Genomic DNA, 24,508 nt, shown 5'->3' on the forward strand with positions numbered 1-24,508 from the left:
AACACGAGGCATTCGGTTAACAAGTTTCAGCAGGAAATCACCCGACATGTCTTCCCAGCTCTTCTGCAGCAATTCCCAGAGATGTAGGGCACTTGTGGGTAGCGCTGCTTTGACTCTTCTGTCCAGTTCGTCCCATACAAGTTCTATGGGATTGAGGTCTGGAGACTGGGCAGGCCAGGTCATTAGATTGAGTTGTCCTTCACTTTCCTTCTTGCACAACTTTGAGGTGTGTTTCGGGTCATTATCTTGCTGAAGAATGAAGGACTTCTCAACTAGTATAATCCTGATGGAATGGCATGCCTCTGAAGTATGCTATGATAGCCATGCTGGTTGAGCTTGCCATGGACTTGGTAAAGATCACCAACTCTGTCACCAGCAAACCAACCCCAGACCATGACACTGCCTCCTCCATGCTTGACAGTGGGAACTACACATGCAGAATTCATGCGCGCACCCTCTCTGCGTCTTACAAATACTCGGCGGTTGGACCCAAATATTTCAAATTTTGACTCATCGGTCCACAAGACCGACTTCCACTCCTCAGTCGTCCAGTTTCTGTGTTTTTTGGCCCAGGCAAGTCTCTTCCTCTTATTCTGCCCTCTTAACAATGGTTTCTTTGCAGCAATTCTTCCAGTTAGGCCAGCTTCACACAATCTCCTCTGAACAGTTGATGTTGAAACATCTGTACTTCTAGTAGCATTTAGCTGAGCTTGTATTTCAGGGGCAGTTAATCGCTGGTTTTGCAGACTACTCGAATGAACTGGTTCACTGGTTCTCTGATTCTGAGGTCAGCCTTGGCCTGCCTAACCTTGTTCGGTTCTCATGAGAGCCAGTTTCTTCAAATCGTTTGATGGTCTTGGCCACAGCAGTTACAGACATTTGCAAAGTTTGCGATTGCAATTTGTCTTAAAGATTGACCTTCATTTCTTAAAGTAATTACAGACTGTCTTTTTTTCTTTGCTTAACTGAGCATATTTTCTGCTCCCTTACATTCAGGAATGACAAACTTGTGCCTATGCTACCTATATTTATAGTAATCATGGACCCTCACCTGTTAACTATAATTGGTGACAAAAGGTTAATTAGGTAACATGCTAGTTAACTCGGAGAACATCTACAAAATACACTTTTATACTTAGGCCAGTTTTCTAACACCGTGTTATACACATTTCAGACTTTTAACTGACTTGGGCTTCAGACTGAAATCCCCTTGCTTTGGGTGACCATTTCATTGAAATTGACAAGATTTACATTTTCATTTAAAAATTACATTTTTGAATGCAATTCACTCATGATTATCAGTTTATATAAGTACACGTATCATATAATGAAATATTAAGTATTTATAAACAAGTTTATACAGTTAAAAGCATAGATAATCATGAAAAAACTGGTTTCAGGCAGGTGAACTCAAACTTTTGACTGGTACTCTGTGTGTGTGTGTGTGTGTGTGTGTGTGTGTGTGTGTGTGTGTGTATATATGTATGTATGTGTCACATGTATATAGCCAGAGTTGCTTGTTTCTTTATTGACCGCTCCGTTTGTTAATTTGAGGGCAGCGTTAATTTGAGGTAATACAGTATTTAAAAAAAAAAAAAAAAAAAAAAAAAAAAAGTGGGACACAAATTTCCTTGTTTAAAACCCATTTCTTTATGCAATATGGCATTGTGGTCTGCTTTTCAAATCACAAGAACACCTACAGCTGGGAGCCCAGCTCCTGGTCCTAGAGGGCAGTAGCCTAGCAGGTTTTACAGGCCTCTGTAAATCAGTGCAGTCTACATCGATGTCGTTGCATCTTCTCAAGTGCACGTTAAGATTAGTTGTAGTTCCAGTGTACTTAACTTCTGTTCGGCATATCTTGCAAATCCCATTTGATTTATCAAGATCGTTTTTATTTTCATTTAGAAGGAAAAAACAGAATGCTTCCACACTTTAGATGTAGGCTTAGTGGAGTGTTTTGTACAAGTTTGGGATTAGGTTTAGTTGGAGTGTTTTGTACAGGTTTGGGTTTAAGCTTAGTGGAGTGTTTTATACAGGTTTGGGATTAGATTTAGTTGGAGTGTTTTGTACAGGTTTGGGATTAGGTTTAGGTTTGGGTTTATTCTCTTCAGTCTGTTTGTTCTTTTACGTCCACCATTGTGTCTGCTATGAGGAGTGCACTGTAATGACGTAAACTCTATTTGACCCAGGAAGTAAAGTAAATAAATGATCATGCGCATTTCCCGCGTCGCTTTATTTTTCAGTAAACGATGTTGCAGTATCACAGTGTTTACTCAGTGAGTTGCAGTGCATTTGTATCGGTATGAATGATTCCTTATCGATTTAAACCGAACCTAGAGAGTCTGGATCGATGTATCAGCCATACCGGTGAATCATTACTCCACTGTTAATTCTACAACCTTTGGCCATAACTAGGTTTTTCCTAGAATATGTGACACAAACGATTTCCATCTATTTTTGTCTGAGTCAGAATGCTCTGTGACAGGCGTAAAGAACATTCAATAATGCAGTGTCTGCATGAGTTAGTCATGCTGGCTTGCTGACATGCCTGCGCTATGACTTTCCTGACCTGATGTGAAAGAAAATGGTCCTAACTGTGACACACACACACAGGTGGGTCATTGTTGGTATTGAATTGTTTTGACTGTGGCACTAGTCCCCTGCTTTTCCCTCAAGAATGCTGAGGGGGGGTGGGGACTAGTGGTACTCTGCCCCTCAAGCAGTTCTAAATGTACTTGATTCACCAACAAATGCAGTATTGTTACTTCTGTTCAAATTCTGTTGCTTTATTGGCATACAGATTTAGTATTGTACCATCTTTTCATAAGAGTATCTTCTCTGTACACTAGTTTGGACTTGGAGTACGCTGGAGTAATGTGCTGTCGGTAACTGAGTCACTGAAGGATATGTTTATTTATCACACAGGTACAGTGTCCAAGAATGTGTTACATTTCTTAGATTACCTACTGGTATTTTATTGATTTATCAGTCCCTGTTTTGATTACTGTAATTTCATGGATCAGCCATGTTGACAATATATTTACATGTACTAAATTTTACTGAGCAAGAACCCTTTATTAATTCACTGCCCTTGGTATTTCACTTATTTTCAACGTTATACAATAGTTATAGCCTGCAGTACATACACAATTAGAGATCTGGGTCTTGTTACAAGTCTGCAGCATAGCCATATCTAGGCTAGACTCCAATGGCATGCTTGGGTTAAAGTTCTCTGAGCAAAATCATTATAATACATTCAATTGCTGTCTTGATCACCTATATTAAAGTAAATGTTTGTTGCTGCATTCAAAAGTCTATTTGCTGTGAGTTACATTTTGTTATATTGATAGTGGTTTTTCAGCTGAAATTGTGATATTTACTGTACCCTAGGGCTAAAGTACATGAAGTGTTTTGTTGCAAACCCCATTTTATATTTTTTGAACACCTGCTGTACAGTATGCATGCTGGTACCACCTCCCCTTTCACATTTAAATGGCAGACTTTGCTATCAGTTACAGGACTAAAAACAAGTGTTTTGTTTTACTGTACTATATTGTGGACCGCCTGAAATGTACTGTAGAAGCCAGTCTCAATTATGTTCCAATGAGAAGTCAAAGAGGCATCTGTATTGTTGCTGCCCTTTGCTAGTGATTTTAACACTCCATCATGACAATAATGCTGCACTGCGTGTACAGTGTCTCGCTGTTGCTGGGACAGTAACTGTATTTATAGTTATCTCTGTAAAAGAGACTTTAATCCCTGTATTGAAGGGGTGTGTGTGTATCAGTGTTGCTGTGATCAGGGCTTGACTGGCGAACAGTGTGCCAAAGCTACTGAAGCGACAGTCCTGCATTAGGATTTTCTCTTTTTAAAAACAAGAAGTACAAGAACTAGCTTATATCTGACAAAACAAGGACCACAGTACCATGATGAAGTTTACAGTAACTAATATAAGGTCTGTGAATCAAATCCTTGCATATGCAGTATTGGTCTGAAATATGATGTGTTTAAGAGGTTTTGTCTGTGATGCATAAGGTTTGATTTATGTGTGTACTGTATGTGTTTTCGTACAGTGCACTAAACATTGTATGGGGGTATTTTTTTTTTTATTAAATGTTAATGTGGGCCTATTACAGCAAGTCTTAACGTTTTATATGTTTTCAATAATGTACTTTATACTCTTGTATGTTTTAACATCTGCATCTGTTTAATCTGTCATTTCTGTTGAATTACTGTTAAATTCTGCTCTGAACTAGGCTATATTTTTTAGGGATTTTGGTTTTTGGCCTCTGCAGAATATTTCAGAATATTTAAAAAAAAAAAAAAAAAAAAAAAAAAAAAATGTTCAAGCCACAAACTGAATCAGAATCATACTTTACTACATTTAGTCATTTAATGTGTAGTGAGCAGTTCTAGTGTGGAAGCTTAAAATAATTTGAAATGTTCACATTTTGTTTTTTGTTTTGGGGAGGTTGAGTTCGCTGTCCTGCATGTTTTTTTTTCTTTTGTATAACGGCTGCAACAGTTGACTACTGTAGTCCTTGCCATGTTTGCAGTGATGCTGTGTTTTTGGTATTTGGGTTTCACCATACTGTTAAATTCCTCTTTCAGCCGCTTAGAACATGGTTACATGACATTTCATATTGATGTTGCAGTTCGTTAATAACCCTTTCGGCAAATCGCTTTGTTCCACAGTCAGCAGGAGCTTGCCTGCACTTTGGGGCTGTGTATCTGTGTATTTGATCACCGCTGAAATTGCAGTGCAGATAAGCTGCAGCTACAGGTTGCAATAAGTCTGACCCTGTGATTTTTTCTTTTTTTTTTCTTTCTCTCCAGTCACAATGAGAGGAAGGTAACTTGCAAACACCCTGTCTCAGGTCAGCCATCCCAGGACAACTGCATCTTTGTTGTGAACGAACAGTAAGTAATTGGTTTTAGCCTTTTTTTTTTAATTATGAAAATAATGGAACATTATTGGTTATGCTAGAGCTGGGACAACCTTTTTTTTTTTTAATTCTAATAAACAGTGCTTAATGTATTTAGTGGCAATATGACCATTTTTCATATATGACAGTGTTAAGGTAATGTACAAAAGAAACCAATGCATTAATAATGCAGTAAATAACACATTCTATGGTACAGTGTTTCTCGTTCTATAAAAAACAAAAAACCTGCCTTTCCTAGTGCAGCTGTCCCCCCTTCCTGACGTGTATCTATCATTGATTCGTTCTGAATACTTCAAACCCCGTTTTAAATGTAAATTCCCATTGAAGACTCCGATTACAATTAGGATTGGAGGCTTGTTGGAGGGATATAAAACTGCATTTGTTAAAATACAGAGGATCTATAACAGAAATTGTGGTGAAATGAAAAGAACATGCCTACACTTTTGTGTGGTGGGGTTACATAAAACTTCAATAATGTAGCTAAAAATGAAATTAATAAAAACAGAAAAACAGAAGCCCTGCATATAAATGACATGAAAACCGCCGTGTCCATCCCTAATTGCCTTGCTCAGGTAAGTGCTTTTTAAAAAGGGTGATGCAGAATTAGAGTTGAAAGGTTTCAGCTTTCTAACCCAAGTTCACATCCACTGCTGTAATGATTCAGCTTGCCTAATAAATGCATTTCAGTGTTGTGTGAACTCAGACGCCTTGCATCAATAACAGATTGCAACATGGGCTACTGTGCCACCTGATAATTTACTGCAGCACCAATGGACTGATATGCACAGGGATATGCATGCTTCTTTCAGAACAACATTACGAAGCAAATTACATTTGATATGCACCATGTGCATTCAGTTTGATAGACTGTTTAGCTTGTTTTAAAATACCATTTAAAAGGCTCCTGCCTGGCTTATTGCCTGAAAAGAATAGTTTACTGTTGAACCAGTTTAGACTGGAGAATAAGATCATCTTTTTTATAATTGAAGTAAGTAATAAAGCCATTGGTGCTGGCCAGTACTTGGCATTCAACACAGCCTACTGTACTTGCTCAATTGATCTTTAATGTTTTTCATTTTTCTTTTATGTGGTTTAAAAACATAATTGAAGTGGAGGGGGGGGGGTGCTATTTAGCAAGGATTGTCAGGGCTCATTTTCTGGAAGGAATAAAAACCTATTAATGATGTCTAGTAAGGACCAACTTGTACACAGCAGGGAGCAGGTTCATTCTATTCTGAGCAAGCCCTTGCTAGTTTTGTACATTTCAATTTGTTTTATTGCTTTAAGAAAATGTCTCCTTGCCCTTGTTGCTAAATCAAGCCCAAGGTGTTTTATGAAGGAGAAATATCGAGACATTCTGCCTGATAATTAATGGAAGTTTCTGAAGAAACTGCCAACTCTCTGTTGGCCAAATCAAGCTGGGCTGTACCTGCTGTGTTTAAATGTGTCGGTTAGAACTGTTCTTTTGCCTTGACCAAGCATTCCAAAATTGGAGACCAATCCCTCTTACTGTAGTTATCTATCTATCAATCTATCGATCTATGTATGTGTGTACGATCTATTCTTGTCCAAGACTGGTTTGACGCCCACTCAAGAATGTGATATCATAATGTTTTGAGTATTATTCATTGACGTGTATAATTGGGCATCAATTATAATTCCTTCACCGCAGGGCTAGTCCAGTACTAACATTGTACATACTCTAGACACTATCTTGTTTCCTATACAGTAAATTGTGTCTAATTCAGCTTGGGGTATAAAACTTGGAATAGAGCAAACTACTATGCTCTACTAATCCTTGCTCATTCATATCTACAGTACATTGGTTTGGCATGCAACTCTCTTTCCACCCTTACAGATCCTCCCAGACCTTTGCCTTTACTGTAACTGTGCTTTTCAAAATGTGTGTGTGTTCACAGACCACAGATATACTGTAATGTAGGGTGATGTGAATATTTAGTACAAAAGGCTGGCCAAATTCTTTTCTGTGTGTTAATTTGAGCTTGACAATCGCTTAAATAACCATGACTCACAATCCCATTTCACAGCAGTATCTGTTAAGTTCATTATGACAGATTGTTAGTGGTAGGGAATGTGGTGTTCATTTATAGTTAGTTAATAGGAATTATTCATCAACAGGTCTTTGCATTGGTAAGTTGTTAACAATCAAATTACATTTTATTAAATATGAATATCCGTTGATTATTGAGAATACAGAAAGTGTTATTACAAAATATACTGTTGTGCAGAATATAGTAGTCAGCTAGTTTTAAATGGTTACAGTCTAGTTGTGCCATACTGCCTGCACTAGGGGTTTATCCTCTCAGGACAGGAGTGAAGGATGTCCTCTTGACTATCTCCTGAAATAAGCCTGTCTGTATCTCTGATCAGTGTATTTATTACAGCTTCAGCACTGGGGCAAGGCCCTTCTGTACACAGCTAATTGGCTACAATGCTCTAGGTAATACTATTCAGCTCTGACTGAGTCACGCAACCTATAAAAATGGAGAACAGGATATTCTCTTTACTCAGTCGGCCCCATTTCACAATATATCCGACTGTCGTCCCTTCCCCTATTACTCTTTTACACAGAAACCCTTCAGTCCCCCGTTTTGATGCTGTGTGAGCGGTCCTTGCATAGCATCACTTATACAAACTCCTTTAACTTCGCCACACATCGGTATCCATCCCATTGACAGCTCGTTCAAGCCAGTTTGCTGTGAAGAGGTCGGGCATTGCTTGTAGGGTTACAGATTTTCCATTCTGGGAATAGCAAATTCTGTTTTTTTTTTTTTTTTTCAAAAATGAACAATTCTGTTTTTCCCCACCTTTTATTAATAATTGAGCATGGCATATCAACATAAATATAATGTTGATAGTTAATTTAAATTGCTTGCTTACTTTAGGAAAGCCCCTCATTGAGCGCAGTACCTTAGGGCTGAGTTTTTTTTTTTTTGCTTTCTTGTTCTCTACGTGTTTACGACTGACAGTATGATTTCAATAGTACTGACTCTGTACATGATCAATTGAATGACAGCAACATTTGCAGAGTAGTATGCTACCATCCTCATATAGATTTATCAAGAATGTTTTAGCTCTGTCTTGCTGTAATGTTGCAATCATCTTAGATGGGTGTAGTACAGAAAAAAAACCCAGAAAACTGGAGTTGCGAGATGAAAAACACAACACTGCAAAATTGAGGAATCAACACCGATAATGGATAATTGCAAAGCATATGACATGGTTTATTTAGATTTCCAGAAAGCTTTTGACAAAGTCCTGCATAAAAGATTAATTCTCAAACAGAACGCAGTTGGGATTCAAGGATTAGGGAGTGGTTAACATGTAGAAAACAAAGTACTGATTAGACGAGAATCCTCAGAATGGAGTGATGTAACCAGTGGAGTACCACAGGGATCAGTATTAGGTCCTCTGCTATTCCTAATCTACATTAATGATTTAGATTCTGGTATAGTAAGCAAACTTGTTAAATTTACAGACGACACAAAAATAGGAGGAGTGGCAAACACTTGCAGCAGGTAAGGACATTCAAAATGAACTAGAAAAGATTCTGAACTGGGCAGACACATGGCAGATGTATGGGAGATACTAAAATTGAAGAAGGAATGTATGAAAGACCTTTTGTATGAAAAAGGAGTTTTTGTTGACTCAGAAATGTCTTCATCTAGACAATGTGGAGAAGCTATAAAAAAAGGTCAACAAGATGCTTGGATATATTTTGAAAAATGTAAAACATTAAGTCATGGGAAGTAATGTTAAAACTTTACAATGCATTAGTAAGACCTCATCTAGAATACTGTGTTCAGTTCTGGTCACCTAGCTAGAAAAAGGATATTGCTGCTCTAGAAAGAGTGCAAAGAAGAGCAACCATAATAATTCTGGGTTTAAAAGGCATGTCATATGCAGAAGGGCTAAAAGAATTTAATCTGTTCAGTCTTGAACAAAGAAGACTACGCGGTGACCTGATTCAAGCATTCAAAATTCTAAAAGGTAAAGGTACCCAAGGGACTTTTTTGAACTGAAAAAAGAAACAAGGACCAGGGGGAGATTAGACAAAGGGGCATTCAGAACAGAAAGTGTAACTTTTTTTACACAGAATTGTGAGAGTCTGGAACCAACTTCCCAGTAATGTTGTTGAAGCTGACACCCTGGGATCCTTTAAGAAGCTGCTTGATGAGAGTCTGGGGTCAATAAGCTGCTAACAACTAAATGAGCAAGATGGGGAAATGGTCTCCTCTCGTTTGTAACCTTTCTTATGTTCTAAACATAATTGGATCTCTTATTGATGTATTCGTAGTGTTACACATTCATGAATAATTAAAGGCATTTTATGGTCAAAATTGATTCTTCGTACTGTCGTGGAAATTCTAATAAAAGACGCAAGCTTTTATTTATTGTGCAAACACACAAGCCTTTATTTCTTAAGTTGCAAACTGAGAACACTCTCAGCACACAGGGTGCTAGATAATCATCGAGTAGTTTTTCAACATACAGAGTTAGATCAGTTTCTTATATACCTTAAAACTGTCAGCAAGGCAGAGGGTTAGCCAATGTTGATTCAGATATTAGGGAAACAATTTATAATTATGCATATGTGGCATATAGCTAAGCAAGCAGATAACAGAATGGCTGCTTTGGGTGTATGTGCAAAGAGACACGTCTGGCTCATCCTATTATCCATTGTCTCACAGCTGCTGCTGCAGTATAGGCAAAACTTTATCTTAAGCAAAGCATACAAGGTTATGCGATCAAGATTATAGGAGTGCAAGATGCCAGTACTTTTCCATGCTGAGCCAATCTTGTTTTCTATAACATTTCTATTACAGTACGTAAATGAAATATTTTATAGCAAAAAGAAGCACACCAGAGCTAGAATTAAACATATCAGGTATAATTAAACCCACACAGTTGAAAGCTACTGTAGAAAGGTTTTTATTCTATTGTTAAATGCTATTCTGTTGAAACTTCAAACTGTTTGACCTTATGATTTTTAGCGTTGGATAATTTATACCATCTGCAGCTTGCACAACATCCCACCTTGTCACCTTTTGTTAGGCTTAGACTGATATTGGGCTTATTATCCCACGCTTTGAATGCATATATCCCGCCAGAGGATAAGGGGATCTGGAGTAGTGGAGGCGGAAGGACATGCCTGTATATATGCCACCCTTGGAGAGTACCGCATATATCTAGAGAACTGCTTGTCCATTTGTGACCGGGACCTTCTTTAGGACAAGTTATTGAGTGCATCATAGTCTGGGGTGTATCTGGACTGTGTCCTATCTGCCTATGCTTTGTCTTTATCCAGTCTATACCATAGTCTGGGGTGTATCTGGACTATGTGTCCTATCTGCCTATGCTTTGTCTTTATCCAGTCTATACCATAGTCTGTGGTGTATCTGGTCTATGTGTCCTATCTGCCTATGCTTTGTCTTTATCCAGTCTATACCATAGTCTGGGGGTATATCAAGACAGCTTCCCTAGGATTACCTGTTTCTGGAGAAGTGCTTTATCACTTGCGATCAAACCTGGCCTGGACATACTTTTTGCATAGTATTTTGAGAGCTTTAAGACACAGTGGATATAGGGTCATGGTCAACTACTTTTATTTTATGTTACTAAAAGCTAAATGTACAGCTGTGACTGGAAATCTTGCAGCTTCACCCAGAATATCAAGTTATAAAGCCAGTGAATTACAAAGGAAAGAGTGACTGTTCTGTATGGGGATGAGAAAGTACTAATGGGATATATAACACCCTCCATACCCCCTCATTGCAAATCATGATTCCATTTCATCTGCTCTTGAATTCTTATTACCAGGCTGCACACTTTACAGAATTGCATGGTTTCTTACTCTGGTTTCTGACTACCGCATTGACAATGAGGGAGCACAGTAATGTAAATTACACACCTGTGTCATTTACATTACTGTGTGGTTCAACCAGCATGTAGAATGAGTGTGAACAGATTGGGAAGCTACAGTATCAGTAGACAAACATTACCGCATTCTTTCTAATTGAGAAACTGTAGAGGTTTGATTTATTTTTTGTTTTTAGTTTTTCTCAAATTAGGGAATTATATTGGTTACAGACAAATATAATAGGATGTTGCTGTACAAAGAGATACACACGTACACCTTCAAAGCAGTCTGTATTTGGAGCATTGTATTGGGACTGTACCGTAGCGCTTGAAGCCATGTGGTTTTGCATTTTTAAAGTTCTCCTAATCTGCTGCTGCATGACCCAGTTCCAGTAGAGAACAGTATAAATGCAAATTAAAATACAGAAAATATGGGGGGAAGGGACAGGACTGACAGAACTCCAGCTGCCTGCAGACAAGCTTCACTGCTTTTCATCCAGCTGAGGCCATTTTTAAAGTCCCCAGGCAGCGCCCATGAAATACGAGAGTTTCCATCCTTCGGATCCCTGGAATGCTGAGCTAACGGCACAATCCCTATGCAGCACCTCTGAAATACTAGAGAGCTTCCATCCTTCAGCTCCCCGAGGTGGTGAACGAGCAGCACAGGGAACTGCAATCTCCTTCATTCAAAGCACCCTTTTAATAGATGAGCTAATCAGAACCCAGTGTCCATGTCAGTGTAATTATCAGATTGTTTACTGAAATAACGGGCTTGAGGATTTCATCCATTAACAAGAGATTGTTTTGAAGCTCATTGTGGTAATTTCAAGGGTGAAAAATCTTAAATGTAATGTTTTAGAGATTTACTCCTAATTTCTAACAAAAGCTTGGTGCTCAATCACATACGTATGCCACTCATAGATATTCGTTAAACCACATACAGTAGCCCCCTACTGGTCCGTGTTTTTGCTTTTCTGTATACAGAAATATCTGTTCTGATACTGTGCTGTTCCTTAAGATCCAGCGGCTGCTGTAGCACAGTTACTGTCCCCTAATGGTGTAGTGGAGGCGGGTTTACTTCAGTGTGTCGCACTTTAGAGTTCTATTATACCTGCTTCTAGAGAAACTTGCTAAGGACATTCTTTTAGGATAATGCCTGGTAAGAATCTGGAGATATATGGAGTATACAGCATCTTTCTGTCTGTTGCACTTTCTTTAGCACAGGTTATGTAATGTTTATCGGAATATTCATTTTCTGCTGCAAGAATAGACATTTACAATATGTATGGCTGAATAAATAAACATCTCTGCTGCAAAGTTAATAGGCTCCTGAAATGTCCTATATTGGTGATCAGGAGCAAATCTGTAATGGAATGGCAAGACTTCATAGTGGGAATAATGACTGACCTTCCTACCCTCCTCTCCAGGGTGGTCATGGGCACATCCCATGGTCAGCACTTAAAATAAAAGCCTCTCGTGTTCTGCAGTGAAAGTATTGCTGTAGCAGCTTCAAAGCTGTTCGCATCATGGGGCTTGAGCGTCAGGCAGCACAATGACGCAGAATGGAGAAGTCGGAAGATTTTTAAAAGTCTCGGAATTGAATGCAGAAACAAGAGGTTGCGGTGAATGTAGGTGCAACCCCACAAACCGTACAGTCATTGTCCTGGTTTTTAAACGTACTGTGGACTCCCATTTGTTTTGAATTCCTGTACCCCAGCATTGATTAGAATAACTTGAGCGGTGAAGTTGTGTGTTATATTGAACAACCTTTGAGTGAAAAAACTGCCACCAGAAAGCTAATGCACAGGGTAAAATGAAGAGTCCCTGATGCATGCAGAATTGGGTGAGGGGCTTATTTATAGTAATGCCTGGTTGTCAATCAAGAGATATCGTACTATTGGTGTTACTAGATCTGGGTTATTTTACAGCATGCATTTAGAGTAGGTGTAGAATGATTTCTACGCTGGATTCTTGGCTGGCCACGCGCTACGGAATTGCATAAGAATTGACAGTCATGAGATTGGAGTCCTGAGTTTTTTACAAACTTTTGATGATCTACTCAATGACCCAACACCAATATATCTGTTAAATAGAAGGATGTTCTTATTCCTGTCACATTTGTTCCACATAAGGTGTTCCCGCAAGACCGGAGTTTCTTAACTTTAGAAAATAGGACATGGCTAAGAAACACATTTTTTAATTAATTATTTAGAGCAGCAGATAATGTGGTGTTTTTTTTTTCTTTTCTTTTTAAATTCCAGCCCTGCTTCAAAAATGCAGTCCCACGAAAAGAAAGACAGACCAGTGAGTGCAATAAATGAAGTTTCAAACTGCACCATGGCATCAGAGTGCGGCACACATCCAGGCAGCCCTCTGGCCAGAGTAAGATTATTATTATTATTATTATTATTATTATTATTATTATTATTATTATTATTATTATTTTAACCCTTCTAAGAATGTTTAAACTGCAGTTAACCCTTTCATGCTTGAAATATTGAAAATGGCTTGGGGGGGGTTTGTAGTTGTGTACATTACATGGAATATATTTTTTATTAGATTTATAAGATTTTTTCCGTTGCTATATAGGGGACATAGGGGATTATGAAGGTCTCCTTCATAATGAGACCCCAGGGGAATTAGTTCAAATTAACCATATTGATAATTCTAATATACTTCAGATATATTCCATTGCAATTCCAACAATTTCATTTGGGGTTTTTGTGAAAATGTGGTATAAAAGCAATACAAAACTGAAAGACTTGCTTTGGTTTCAGTGAAGGATTTTCTTATTTTGTGTTTTTTTTTTTATTTTGGTTTGTGTATTTAAGCATTCTTTCCCAATTTTCAGGCCTCCAGATCTTTGAAGAAAATTCACAATTTTGGAAAGAGGTCAAATTCAATAAAGAGAAACCCAAATGCACCTGTGCAGAAGAGGAACTGGCTTTACAAACAGGTAAGTTCACAGTTTATTTACCCACAGTAAAAAGTTTTGACAAACATTTCCACAAACTCGTCAAATAAGTTAGTTGTCATTTATATTTACGTAAACAGGTGAGTAAATGGCAGAGCTTGCAAAATGGCAGTCAACAGAAATGTGCATCGTGTGTTAAGACTTAACTGCCTTTTGCGAATGGTATCACTGTAGTTTTAATTGAATAAAAAAAGATTTTTAGTGGTAACAGCATTCCAGTTTGACCAGGATAAAAGAAATCTGACCTTGCTTCAGATCTGGAAATGCAGTTTACAGAAGCTGCTGCCGGTCCATCTTGAAGTATTAGGTTTGTATAGGCATGAATGTCAAGTCTTAAGATTTACCCGTGAAACTTACGTTTTTCACAATTATGGGAGTCTCACGGCTGTGCAATGGATGCTCACCTTTGTGCATAAGTTTGTTATTGTTTGCGAGGCTGTGAAACCTTTTATACATGATACAGTTTTCCAAGTGTATGATTTCATTTGAGTGAGGGGGGGTTACCATGAAGTGTTGTACATTACTATTCTGTATTCCTGTATCTGCTACGCAAACTCCCCCCTTTCTCCAAAGATAGAATTGCCTTGTTGTGTCAAACTAACGGTTTGTCAGCTCGAAACAGCCTTCTGTGTTTGAGAACATAATTATTAAAGTCGAAAAATATAGTGTTCTTTATGATGCCAGTGTCAGTGGTTATAAAGACAATAAAAAGAAAAAGGAAAGCCATGTGGTAAGAAATAACAGAACTGGGCATTGATGGTATGTCTAGCTCAGTTTTAGTTCACCTTAATTTTAGTCGAAGTGGTGGGGAGCGCCACACACTGGTTTCATATTTCTGTAAAATGAAGCTGCTTTGTTTTAATAATGTTGACCAATAATAATAATAATCACATTCACACACTAACTGAAGATTTTATTAAAATCAATAACAGTATATTAAACTAATTCTCACTGTTTACAAAGACATGTGTAGATGTGTTATTTTTGAGTAATTTACATGTGAAACCTGGTCTCACATAAATATTCACTGTTAATTGTCATTTTTTGTGTGTGGTGTACCTAGACTATTTCTTTGTTTTATTTAGTCTCCAGAAAAGGAGCAAAAACAGACAGTACTTTCTTTTCATGACTAGCTACAGTTTTTTTTTTTTTTTTTTTAATTTTATGTACTTGTGCTGTATTCGTGTTGTTTGCTTTGCTCCCGGTGTGCATTGGTGCATAAGTGTAGGTCAGTGGCATAGCTGTCAGCCATGTGCAAAAATCTTGATCTGTCACCAGCGCCCCCCTCCCCCAAAAACAAATTCTAGTGGTCTAATCTAGGTTAAGGCTTTTCAGCAGGGGTTGACATGTCTGTATAGGTGTCCATTTCCCGATGGCTGTGAAAACACAGAGCGATTCGATGTAGGGCTAGTCTAAGGTCAGAAGGGTTGGTGACTGGAATCTCTCTGAAAGCTCATGTTGCTGCTAACATCCCTTTGGATTTGACTGCCGATCCTTTTCTTAGCAACACTGCAAGCTTGGATAGCTAAGACATGGCAAGTGTAGCCTTACTTTTTCAAAATGCTTTTTATTATGCCGTTTCTTTTACCGGCATATTGCCATAGCATATCAGTACAACATTAAAGGGACATTCTCATATGGGCTTTATAAGATTGAGAAGTGTAGAAATCTGAAGAAACCTCAAAGGGTTAACTGCTTCCATTGAGGTGCATTAATTATTTATTTTTGTATGTATTTCTCTTTGAGGCCTATATCAAGATTCTCAAGTTGTGCTGACACGTCTCGCTCTTTCCCGTTTTCATTTAGGACAGCACCGGTATGAAGCTCTGGAAGAAGCGATGGTTTGTGCTATCTGATATGTGCCTATTCTATTACAGAGGTAAGATAAATGACTCCACCAATGTTAAATCAACACAACACAAGGATGTGTTGATGTTGTAGTCTTTGTCTACCGTTTTATCACAGGTCAGCTGGCATGATGTGTGGCTGACATTTATCGAGCGCAAACAAAAAATGATCTTGATTTTAACACTAATTGGGTGAGGGGAGAAACCAAGCATTACTATAGATAAGAACTTAAACATCGCAATAAGAGTTAGATAGTTCAAAACTAATTTATCAAGGCGTGGTATTGGAAAGATTACAAATCACATTGAAATTGTGCTAAAATAAAATGAGAAATGTTCAGTTTTAAGAAAGGCAATCCAGTATTATGATCTCCCGCTTTACCCTTTTAATCAAAGTTTATATCTGTATTGAAATTGTCAGTACTGATGAGTCTGGGAGCTTTACATGTGTGTTAGACATGCAAGGCTCATGCTGTTATGGAGTTTAGTATACGCTCTATGGCTGTAAAAACAAATTACCAGTGTTTTGTACACTATGAAAAGCATATGTGCACAACGATGGCCAAGGATGTTGTAATGTAAGCTTTATAATCTTGAAAAAGCAAGCAGATACAGCACAGTGAAACATGTAAAGCCTGCATTACTGTGGAGCGTCACGTAGGAAAATAATTTGACCCCTCCAACAACCATCATGTAGCGTTGAATCAGCAGTGCAGTCCCGTCATGCAGCCCTTTCGTGCAAATGTGCTGTTGCCTTGCCAGATGATGTAATAAATGGCACTATTTTTTGGGTCAGTGTTGTTCCTGAATAACATTTGTATGTGTATGTATGTTTGTTTATTTTAATCTGTCACTCTTGACTAATCACTGTTTAGTGCAAGTAAAAAGGAACAGTTCTTGACTGGTACTATGGGTGCTCAAGGAGACTCACTCTGATACTGTATATCAGGCAGGGTCAACTGTGCTAATTAACTTACAACACAAGATGGTGTTTACTTGGCAATTATGCTGTGCATATGCACGCCAGCAACACATTATACATATAAAGAAATGCAGTAGTTTTGTTTTTTAGAATATTTTATATAGGTCTTGATTTTTATTAATATTGGAACAGGGTAATTGGATTCAGAGACAAGTGAAGTATTTATCTGTGTTGCCTGCTTTAACCCGTTTGTGTTAATGTGCTTTCACATCTCTCCCAAGTCCTTTTTTGTTGTTTTATGGGATGCATTCAAGAAGAGGTTTTCTTATGAGAGAGCAATAATAATTCTACCATCCGACTTGCTCTTGTCTGTTTATATGTGAGAATTTGAGGCCACTGAAACCTTAAATTGAAGAAAATGATTATAATTGGGATCACTTTTCTCTAGATGAAAAGGAAGAAGGGATCCTGGGAAGCATTCTTCTGCCTAGTTTTCATATATCAATGCTTTCTGTGGATGACCATATAAACAGGAAATATGCATTCAAGGTCGGTACATTGTGTGCATGTCCAAGTAATTTATTATTTTGCTACTGCTAAATATCTTTAATTTATTCTCTCAAAGAAACTATATGTAATGTCATCCTTTTTTAATTTTTTTTTTATAAAGAACTACACTTTACAAATGTTGACAGTGTTGTACATTCACTGTCAGTCTATGAGTAAGCAGCCAGTCTGCACACATTGATGTGTGGTGGTTTTGAGAAAACAGCCTGTTTTCCCTTGCTGGTTCAAACAGCGTGTATTTTTATAAATACTTGGCAATACATGTGTTTTTTTGTTTTATTTTTGTATGCAAGCGCCTGTGTTGTACAAAATTTGTTTGTACCAGACTATAATTGGAACATGACACACAATACAAACAGTGTCTGTGTTTTTGTAATCCCTTACAATCTCTTTTTTTCATGCATCTGAGGAATTGTAAGCATGTTTGCTGGGCAGAAAGAGGGAAAAGAAAGTAATAAGTGGTGAGTACAAATATCACGCATCTTGCAGAAGAACTGTTTTCTATCTTCATGGCATTCTATTTTCATGGAGTTTTTTTAAATAATAATGAAACTAATATGGTTTATTTCCATTGTAACTTATTCGATCTCGTATAGAAACGTTACATTCTTTCTGGGAGAATAAGCTCGAAATACAAGCGCCTTGCTTTCTCTCTCGGTACATGTGACCATGCAATGGCATATTCTTTTTTTAAAGGATTATATTTTACCACAATGAATATTGAAAAAAGTCTCTTGCACAAAATAATTCTTACTGAAAAAGGTGTGATTTGAACTAGCAAAATTGTCAAGTGGATGAAATGTACCGGTAGAATACTAAAACTAAAATTCAATAGCAAATGTTTCGACTAGAAGTACCCCCCCCCCCCACCACCACCACCACGTCATTGCAAATACTGAAAAAAAAGGTATTGAATGCATTGCTCAACAGAATTAAAGAGAATCGAATGATCTGCAGGCCAGCTGTACTACGGTAGGTGTTACTTGGGCTGCTCAGTCTGCTGTATAGTCCAATGCAGTTCTCCGCTTTTGAAATGTGGAATTATGTTGAGGGTCTTGTACAGCCCAATGTGAATAATGCTTGTCATGTTTTCAGTGTATAATTGAGAAGAAATGACCTCCACTCTCATGGAGCCCTACAGACACCGACGAGGAATTACAATAGCATTGCCCAACCCCTCTGCTCTGACGTCTAAATAAAAAGTTTCTAATTACAGTAAAGCATGTGGTCAAAGCAATTAAGTCTGTACTAAAAAGCAAATTTATAGATGGTATTGTGCTTGGTTTAAATCAATGGTGTAGACTTTCTATAGGTGCTATGTGTATGTATATATATATATGTGTGTGTGTGTGTGTGTGTGTGTGTATATATATATATATATATATATATATATATATATATATATATATATATATATATATATATATATATATATATATATATATATATATACAGCTCTGGAAAAAATTGAGACCACTGCAAATTTTTCTTAAATCAGCATCTCTACATGTATGGCAGCCATTCCATTCCTGTGTCTGTTGAATTCCAACACAGGCACACCTCATTCTACTGAATGAGGTACTGATTAGGGGATCACCTGAACCAAATCTTATTTAACGAGGAAAAGTATAAAAACCACTCCTGTGGCCATCACTATCCTCTTGCAATAGGACCAGCTGAATGGCAAAACAGTGATAGTAGTACCTCAAAAGTAACTGGAATCAAAAAATAACTATTGACCGTGCCCAAAGAGTTGAAAAGGAAAGTTTTGAGTGAGGAAAAGAAGGGTTCAATTCTGGCTTTACTGGCAGAGGGATACAGTGAGCGTTGGGTTGCTTCCATCCTTAATTTCAAAGACGGCGGTTCATAAGAACAAGGTCAAGCAGCACACATTGGGGACAACAAAGCTACAGACCGGCAGAGGGCGAAATCGACTCTCCACTGACCGGGATGACCGCCAACTCATTCGAATGTCACTCAGCAACCGTAGGATGACATCAAGTGACCTACAAAAAGAATGGTAAACGGCAGCTGGGGTGAAGTGCACGGCGAGGACGGTTCGAAACAGGCTCCTAGGGGCAGGGCTGAAGTCGTGCAAAGCTAGAAAAAAGCCTTTCATCAATGAGACGCAAAGAACAGCCAGGCTGAGGTTTGCAAAAGACCATAAGGATTGGACCATAGAGGACTGCAGTAAGGTCATCTTCTCCGATGAGTCCAGTTTTCAGCTTTGCCCAACACCTGGTCGTCTAATGGTTAGACTGAGACCTGGAGAGGCCTACAAGCCACAGTGTCTCGCACCCACTGTAGAGATGCTGATTTAAGAAAAATTTGCAGTGATCTCTTAATTTTTTCCAGGTGTGTGTGTGTGTGTGTGTGCACACACACACATACAGTGCCTTGCAAAAGTATTCAGACCCCTGACCAATTCTCTCATATTACTGAATTACAAATGGTACATTGAAATTTCGTTCTGTTCGATATTTTATTTTTAAACACTGAAACTCAAAATCAATTATTGTAAGGTGACATTGGTTTTATGTTGGGAAATATTTAAGAAAAATAAAAAACTGAAATATCTTGCTTGCATAAGTATTCAACCCCCAAACATTAATATTTGGTAGAGCCACCTTTCACTTCAATAACAGCTTTAAGTCTTTTGGGGTAAGTATGTACCAGCTTTGCACACAGTGTCGGAGTGATTTTGGCCCATTCTTCTTGGCAGATTTGCTCCAGGTTGTTCAGGTTGGTTGGACGACGCTTGTGGACCGCAATTTTCAAATATTGCCACAGATTCTCGATGGGATTGAGATCAGGACTTTGACTGGGCCACTGTAGGACATTCACCTTTTTGTTCTTGAGCCACTCCAATGTTGCTTTGGCCTTGTGCTTGGGATCATTGTCCTGCTGAAAGGTGAATTTCCTCCCAAGCTTCAGTTTTTTAGCTGACTTCTCTTGCAGTATTTTCCTGTATTTTACTCCATCCATTTTTCCTTCAGTCGTAACAAGATGCCCAGTCCCTGCTGATGAGAAGCATCCCCACAGCATGATGCTGCCACCACCATACTTCACTGTAGGGATGGTGTGTCTTGAGGCATGGGCAGTGTTAGGTTTGCGCCACACATAGTGTTTTGAGTTTTGGCCAAAAAGCTCTATCTTGGTCTCATCTGACCACAAAACCTTTTCCCACATCGCAGCTGGGTCACTCTCATGCTTTCTGGCAAACTCCAGACGTGCTTTCAGATGGTACTTTTTGAGTAATGGCTTCTTTCTTGCCACCCTCCCATACAGGCCAGTGTTATGCAGAGCTCTTGATATGGTTGACTGGTGCACCATTACTCCACTCCCAGCCACTGAACTCTGTAGCTCCTTCAAAGTGATTGTTGGCCTCTCTGTGGCTTCTCTCACAAGTCTCCTTGTTTGAGCGCTAAATTTTGAGGGACGGCCTTTTCTTGGCAATGCCTGGGTGGTGTGATGCAGCTTCCACTTCCTGATTATTGATTCAACTGTGCTCACTATATATAATTGTCCTTTTTAATTGCAATATTTCCAGTGAAAGAAAATGTACACAGTAATAATACCCAAACTAATTTCTTAGAGGTTGCTACCTCACAGAACCGCCACATTCATAAAAAGCAACTGAAAAAAAATACAAGAGAGTTATAAATTGATTTAAACCAATAACAATACTATCACAATACTAACTAATGTGTGTGTGTCTATATATATACACACACACACACACATATATATATATATAAAAAAAAAATATTTTTAATATCTTTTCTCTTCTTGAACAATGCACATTTCCGGTTGTTGTAATCCAGATATTTTAATAATTTTCCTATCACTTGTTTTATCTTTCAGAAACCTACAATATTTCCTTTGTGTTGATCCAATGATTTTCAACCAGGCAACTCATCCGAATATGCGAACCTACTACTTCTGCACGGACGCGGCCAAAGAAATGGAATCCTGGATGAAAGTCATGACAGATGCTGCCCTGGTTCACTCTGAACCTGTTAAGAGGTACATCTGCTTACTACATTTGCTGCTTTTGCAATTCTAATAGTTTATTTTTGCATTTGTTGTGTTGTATTGCATCTAATGTATAAGACTGATACAATAAATTGTGACGATGCAAAAAGAAGGGTTTACAGCACTAGAACCAGTGAAGGAAACGTATTCTTACCCGGGTCAAGATGAAAATCAACACTTTCATTATGTATAGGGAGTTCAGGCTACCCTGTAAAAAAGCACATCAATTCCTGTTGGTGTTTTAAATAAATATTGCCAAAAGGTCCCTTATTGGCAATAATGGGACGTGTTATTTGTATTGTGCATTTTGTATTTGTGCATTGTGGTATCTGTATCACCTTGTTACTATTCTATGCATTTTGTTTTGCATTTTGCTTTATGTTCAAAGGTTAGGCAATTTACTAGGGCTGTGCTGGGTAACAAGTAAAACAAATTTTGTCTACAAATTGAATGCACAATACAAAGCCTGTAAATTAATTTTTTAAGGCACTTCTGTTTTTTTTTTTTGTTTTTTTTGACATCTCACTGTAGAAGTAATAGCACCTCTGCAGTGCATGCTCCTATTTGCAGTATCCTCTGGAATCTTCAGCTTGGCTTGTTTCCAATGGTCAGTGTTGGTGCATTTTAAACTGCTGTAGATTTATTACTGTATTACATTTATCTGGTGGTGTTTTGCATTCTACAACTGAAATATTCTATCGTGCACTTTTAAAATTAGCAGTTATATTGGTGGAAAGAACAGAGACTGTAATTTTCTTCGGCCACAGCCCTAAATTCAGTGGGTGTTTATGTTCTGAAATCTTCACATAAAACAGAGTCGAGTTGGCAACCAGCAAGTAGTGAGCCCTTTGCATGCCAAGCAAGATAGGAGTAGAGACACAGAGAAATAAAATCGTATTAGCTGCTGTTCTCCATAGATTTGAAACATATAATTGACTTTTGTTTTAAATGTGTTTTTTTTTTTTTTTTTTTTTTTACTGGCATGGTTGCACTACAGTAAAGCGTGTATGCAGAAATCCTAGCCTGCCCATAACCTCATTGCTGTCATCTTTGGATCTCAGCTCCACTGATTGTATGTCAGTTTTGGGATTGGAGTCCTGCTGATCTTGTGATGGGAACGGGCTACTGTAATTAGAGCTGTAGTAGGCATATTAAATACTCTGTTAGCTGCTTGGTGTTCCATTCTGTTCTTTTGGTTACTTGTCCTTGACATACCCAGTAGTTAAGTTTTCCTTCAGAAGTATAGAATTATTTCTTGTGTGTCTCGATTTACATTTAAAAACTTAAGAAAATCATTCAAGTGCACTAAAAAAAAATCAAAAAAAAAAAAAAAAGGTACTGCTACAATGTATTTGTTAGAATTTTAGGCATATTGTAAACATGCCTGTATCTATTCAATGCTGAAGAACTAATCCTGGTTGTTGTATTTTTTTGTTTGGATTTTATATATCTATCTTAAGTTGTAGTGAAGGTGCCTGTGATGAAGTCACCCTTCTTAGTTTTACATATAGAGGAACTGTTGATTCTAATGCTGATGACTTTATTGCAGATTTATTTACCGCAAGTTACTGAGCGCGTCATAATCTGAGGCATATATGGAGGTTCATGTGTTGCTGATGTACAGTACTGTAGGTCTTGGTTGTAATTTTGCATTTACAGCATGGTGGAAAGTGTTCTGTATGATTCTAAGATAACACTTTGCTCGTCTTTTGCAGGATTGAAAAACTGAAACCTGAACACTCGGCTCCTCAGGAGGTCAACAGCATTGAGAACCACAGAATGCTGACCAGACCAGAGGCACTAAACAACGAAAGGAACAGAGAAGTGGGCAGGCTTGAGGAAACGACAGAACTCAAAGATGCAGAGAAGTACGGCTTTCAGAAGGAAGGGATAGAGAGACCCTTGACCAAAATAAACAGTGTAAAAGTGCACCCCGCATCCCGCGAGAAGGAGACCACGACGGCAGCGGGCTCGGTACAGGGAGGGCAGTACATACCTGCTCAGGTGAACGGGGCTGGGGAGAGGGCAGGGAACATTAGTCCTGCAGACAAGGGGATTACACCGGGACAGAGGCAGCAGCAGCAGCCACAATACCACGAGCCAGAGCGGGCCCTCCAGAGAACCAGCTCCATGATGCAGCTAGAGCAGTGGGTGAGAACGCACAGAGTACGGGGGCAAGAGGACGAGACCAGAAGGTGAGGAGGAGACCAGCTACTTAAGCTTTTGCTACAACCATCTGGGACACAATCATTCATGAGAATACGATTAGTACGATCCATAGGTGCGTGTACAGTGACACACACACAGTCTAAATTCATTATAACGCTTAATGAAAAAACGGTTCTTGTTGATTGGATCGCTAAAGGGGGTTCGTTATAGTGAAGTTAGAGTGTGTGTGTGTGTGTGTGTGTGTGTGTCATATATATATATATATCACACTCGCAGTGCAGAGAAAAACTTTTTGTGAACCCCTTAGGATTTTCACATATTTCAAACCTAAAATGTTATTAGATCTTAATCTAAGTCCTAATAATACATAGATAACCTGATTAAATAAATGACACAAATACATGATTCTTTCAACGCTTTTTTTTTTATCCACAAATGATTCAACATTCAATATCCATGTGTGAAAAAGTGTGTGAACCTTTAGATTCAGTTCCCCCTTGAACAGCAATGACTTCAACGAAGTGTTTCCTGTAACCTGTTGGTCAGTCTCTCTTATTGGTTTTGAAGAATTTTGACCCATTCCTCCTTACAGAATTGCTTCAACTCAGTGACATTTGAGGGATTCCTTGCATGGACAGCTCGCTTCAGGTCCTGCCACAACATTTCGATGGGTTTTGGTCCGGACTTTGACTAGGTCATTCTAAAACACAGAATTATTTCTTCTGTAGCCATTGTTTTGTAGATCTGCTTGAATGTTTAGGATCATGCTGCAGGACACACTTTCGGTTCAGCTTCAGCTCATGGACGGGTGGCCTGACATTTTCCTCCTAGAATATTCTGATACAATGCAGAATTCATGGTTGTGTCGATAATGGCAAGCCGTCCAGGTCCTGAGGCAGCAAAGCAGCCCCAAACCGTCACACTCCTACCATCATGCTTGACGGTTGGGATGAGGTTCTTCTGTTCGAACACAGAGTTTCGCCAAACATAACATTTCTCGTTGAGGCCAGAAAGTTCTGTCTTTGACTCGTCTGTCCAGAGAACATTGTTCCAGAAGTCTTGTGGATCATCTATGTGCTCTTTGGCGAACTTCAGACAGGCAGAAATGTTCTTTTTAGAGAGCAGTGGTTTCCTCCTGGCTATCCTTCCATGAACACCTTTCTTGTTC

The 24,508-nt window shown here is 38.5% G+C and overlaps 1 protein-coding gene across 14 annotated transcripts in view; it reads left to right on the top strand.

The window, feature by feature from the left end:
• LOC121320099 (pleckstrin homology domain-containing family A member 5-like) overlaps window positions 1-24,508 on the top strand; it is a 107,982-nt gene that overhangs the window by 56,346 nt on the left and 27,128 nt on the right. For 12 of the 14 annotated variants that reach the window (XM_041258299.1, XM_041258302.1, XM_041258300.1 and 9 more), the window contains 7 exons: window positions 4,837-4,920; window positions 13,088-13,208; window positions 13,678-13,782; window positions 15,607-15,679; window positions 17,018-17,118; window positions 21,047-21,162; window positions 22,887-23,366. In XM_041258299.1, the coding sequence (XP_041114233.1) occupies window positions 4,837-4,920; window positions 13,088-13,208; window positions 13,678-13,782; window positions 15,607-15,679; window positions 17,018-17,118; window positions 21,047-21,162; window positions 22,887-23,366 (1,080 nt within the window). Of the gene's footprint in view, window positions 1-4,836; window positions 4,921-13,087; window positions 13,209-13,677; window positions 13,783-15,606; window positions 15,680-17,017; window positions 17,119-17,190; window positions 17,598-21,000; window positions 21,163-22,886; window positions 23,367-24,508 lie in introns of those variants that run through there. The other 2 variants (XM_041258304.1, XM_041258309.1) reach the window with 2 other exon arrangements.

This window comes from Polyodon spathula, chromosome 8 (assembly GCF_017654505.1).
Source record: "Polyodon spathula isolate WHYD16114869_AA chromosome 8, ASM1765450v1, whole genome shotgun sequence".
Taxonomy (NCBI): domain Eukaryota; kingdom Metazoa; phylum Chordata; class Actinopteri; order Acipenseriformes; family Polyodontidae; genus Polyodon; species Polyodon spathula.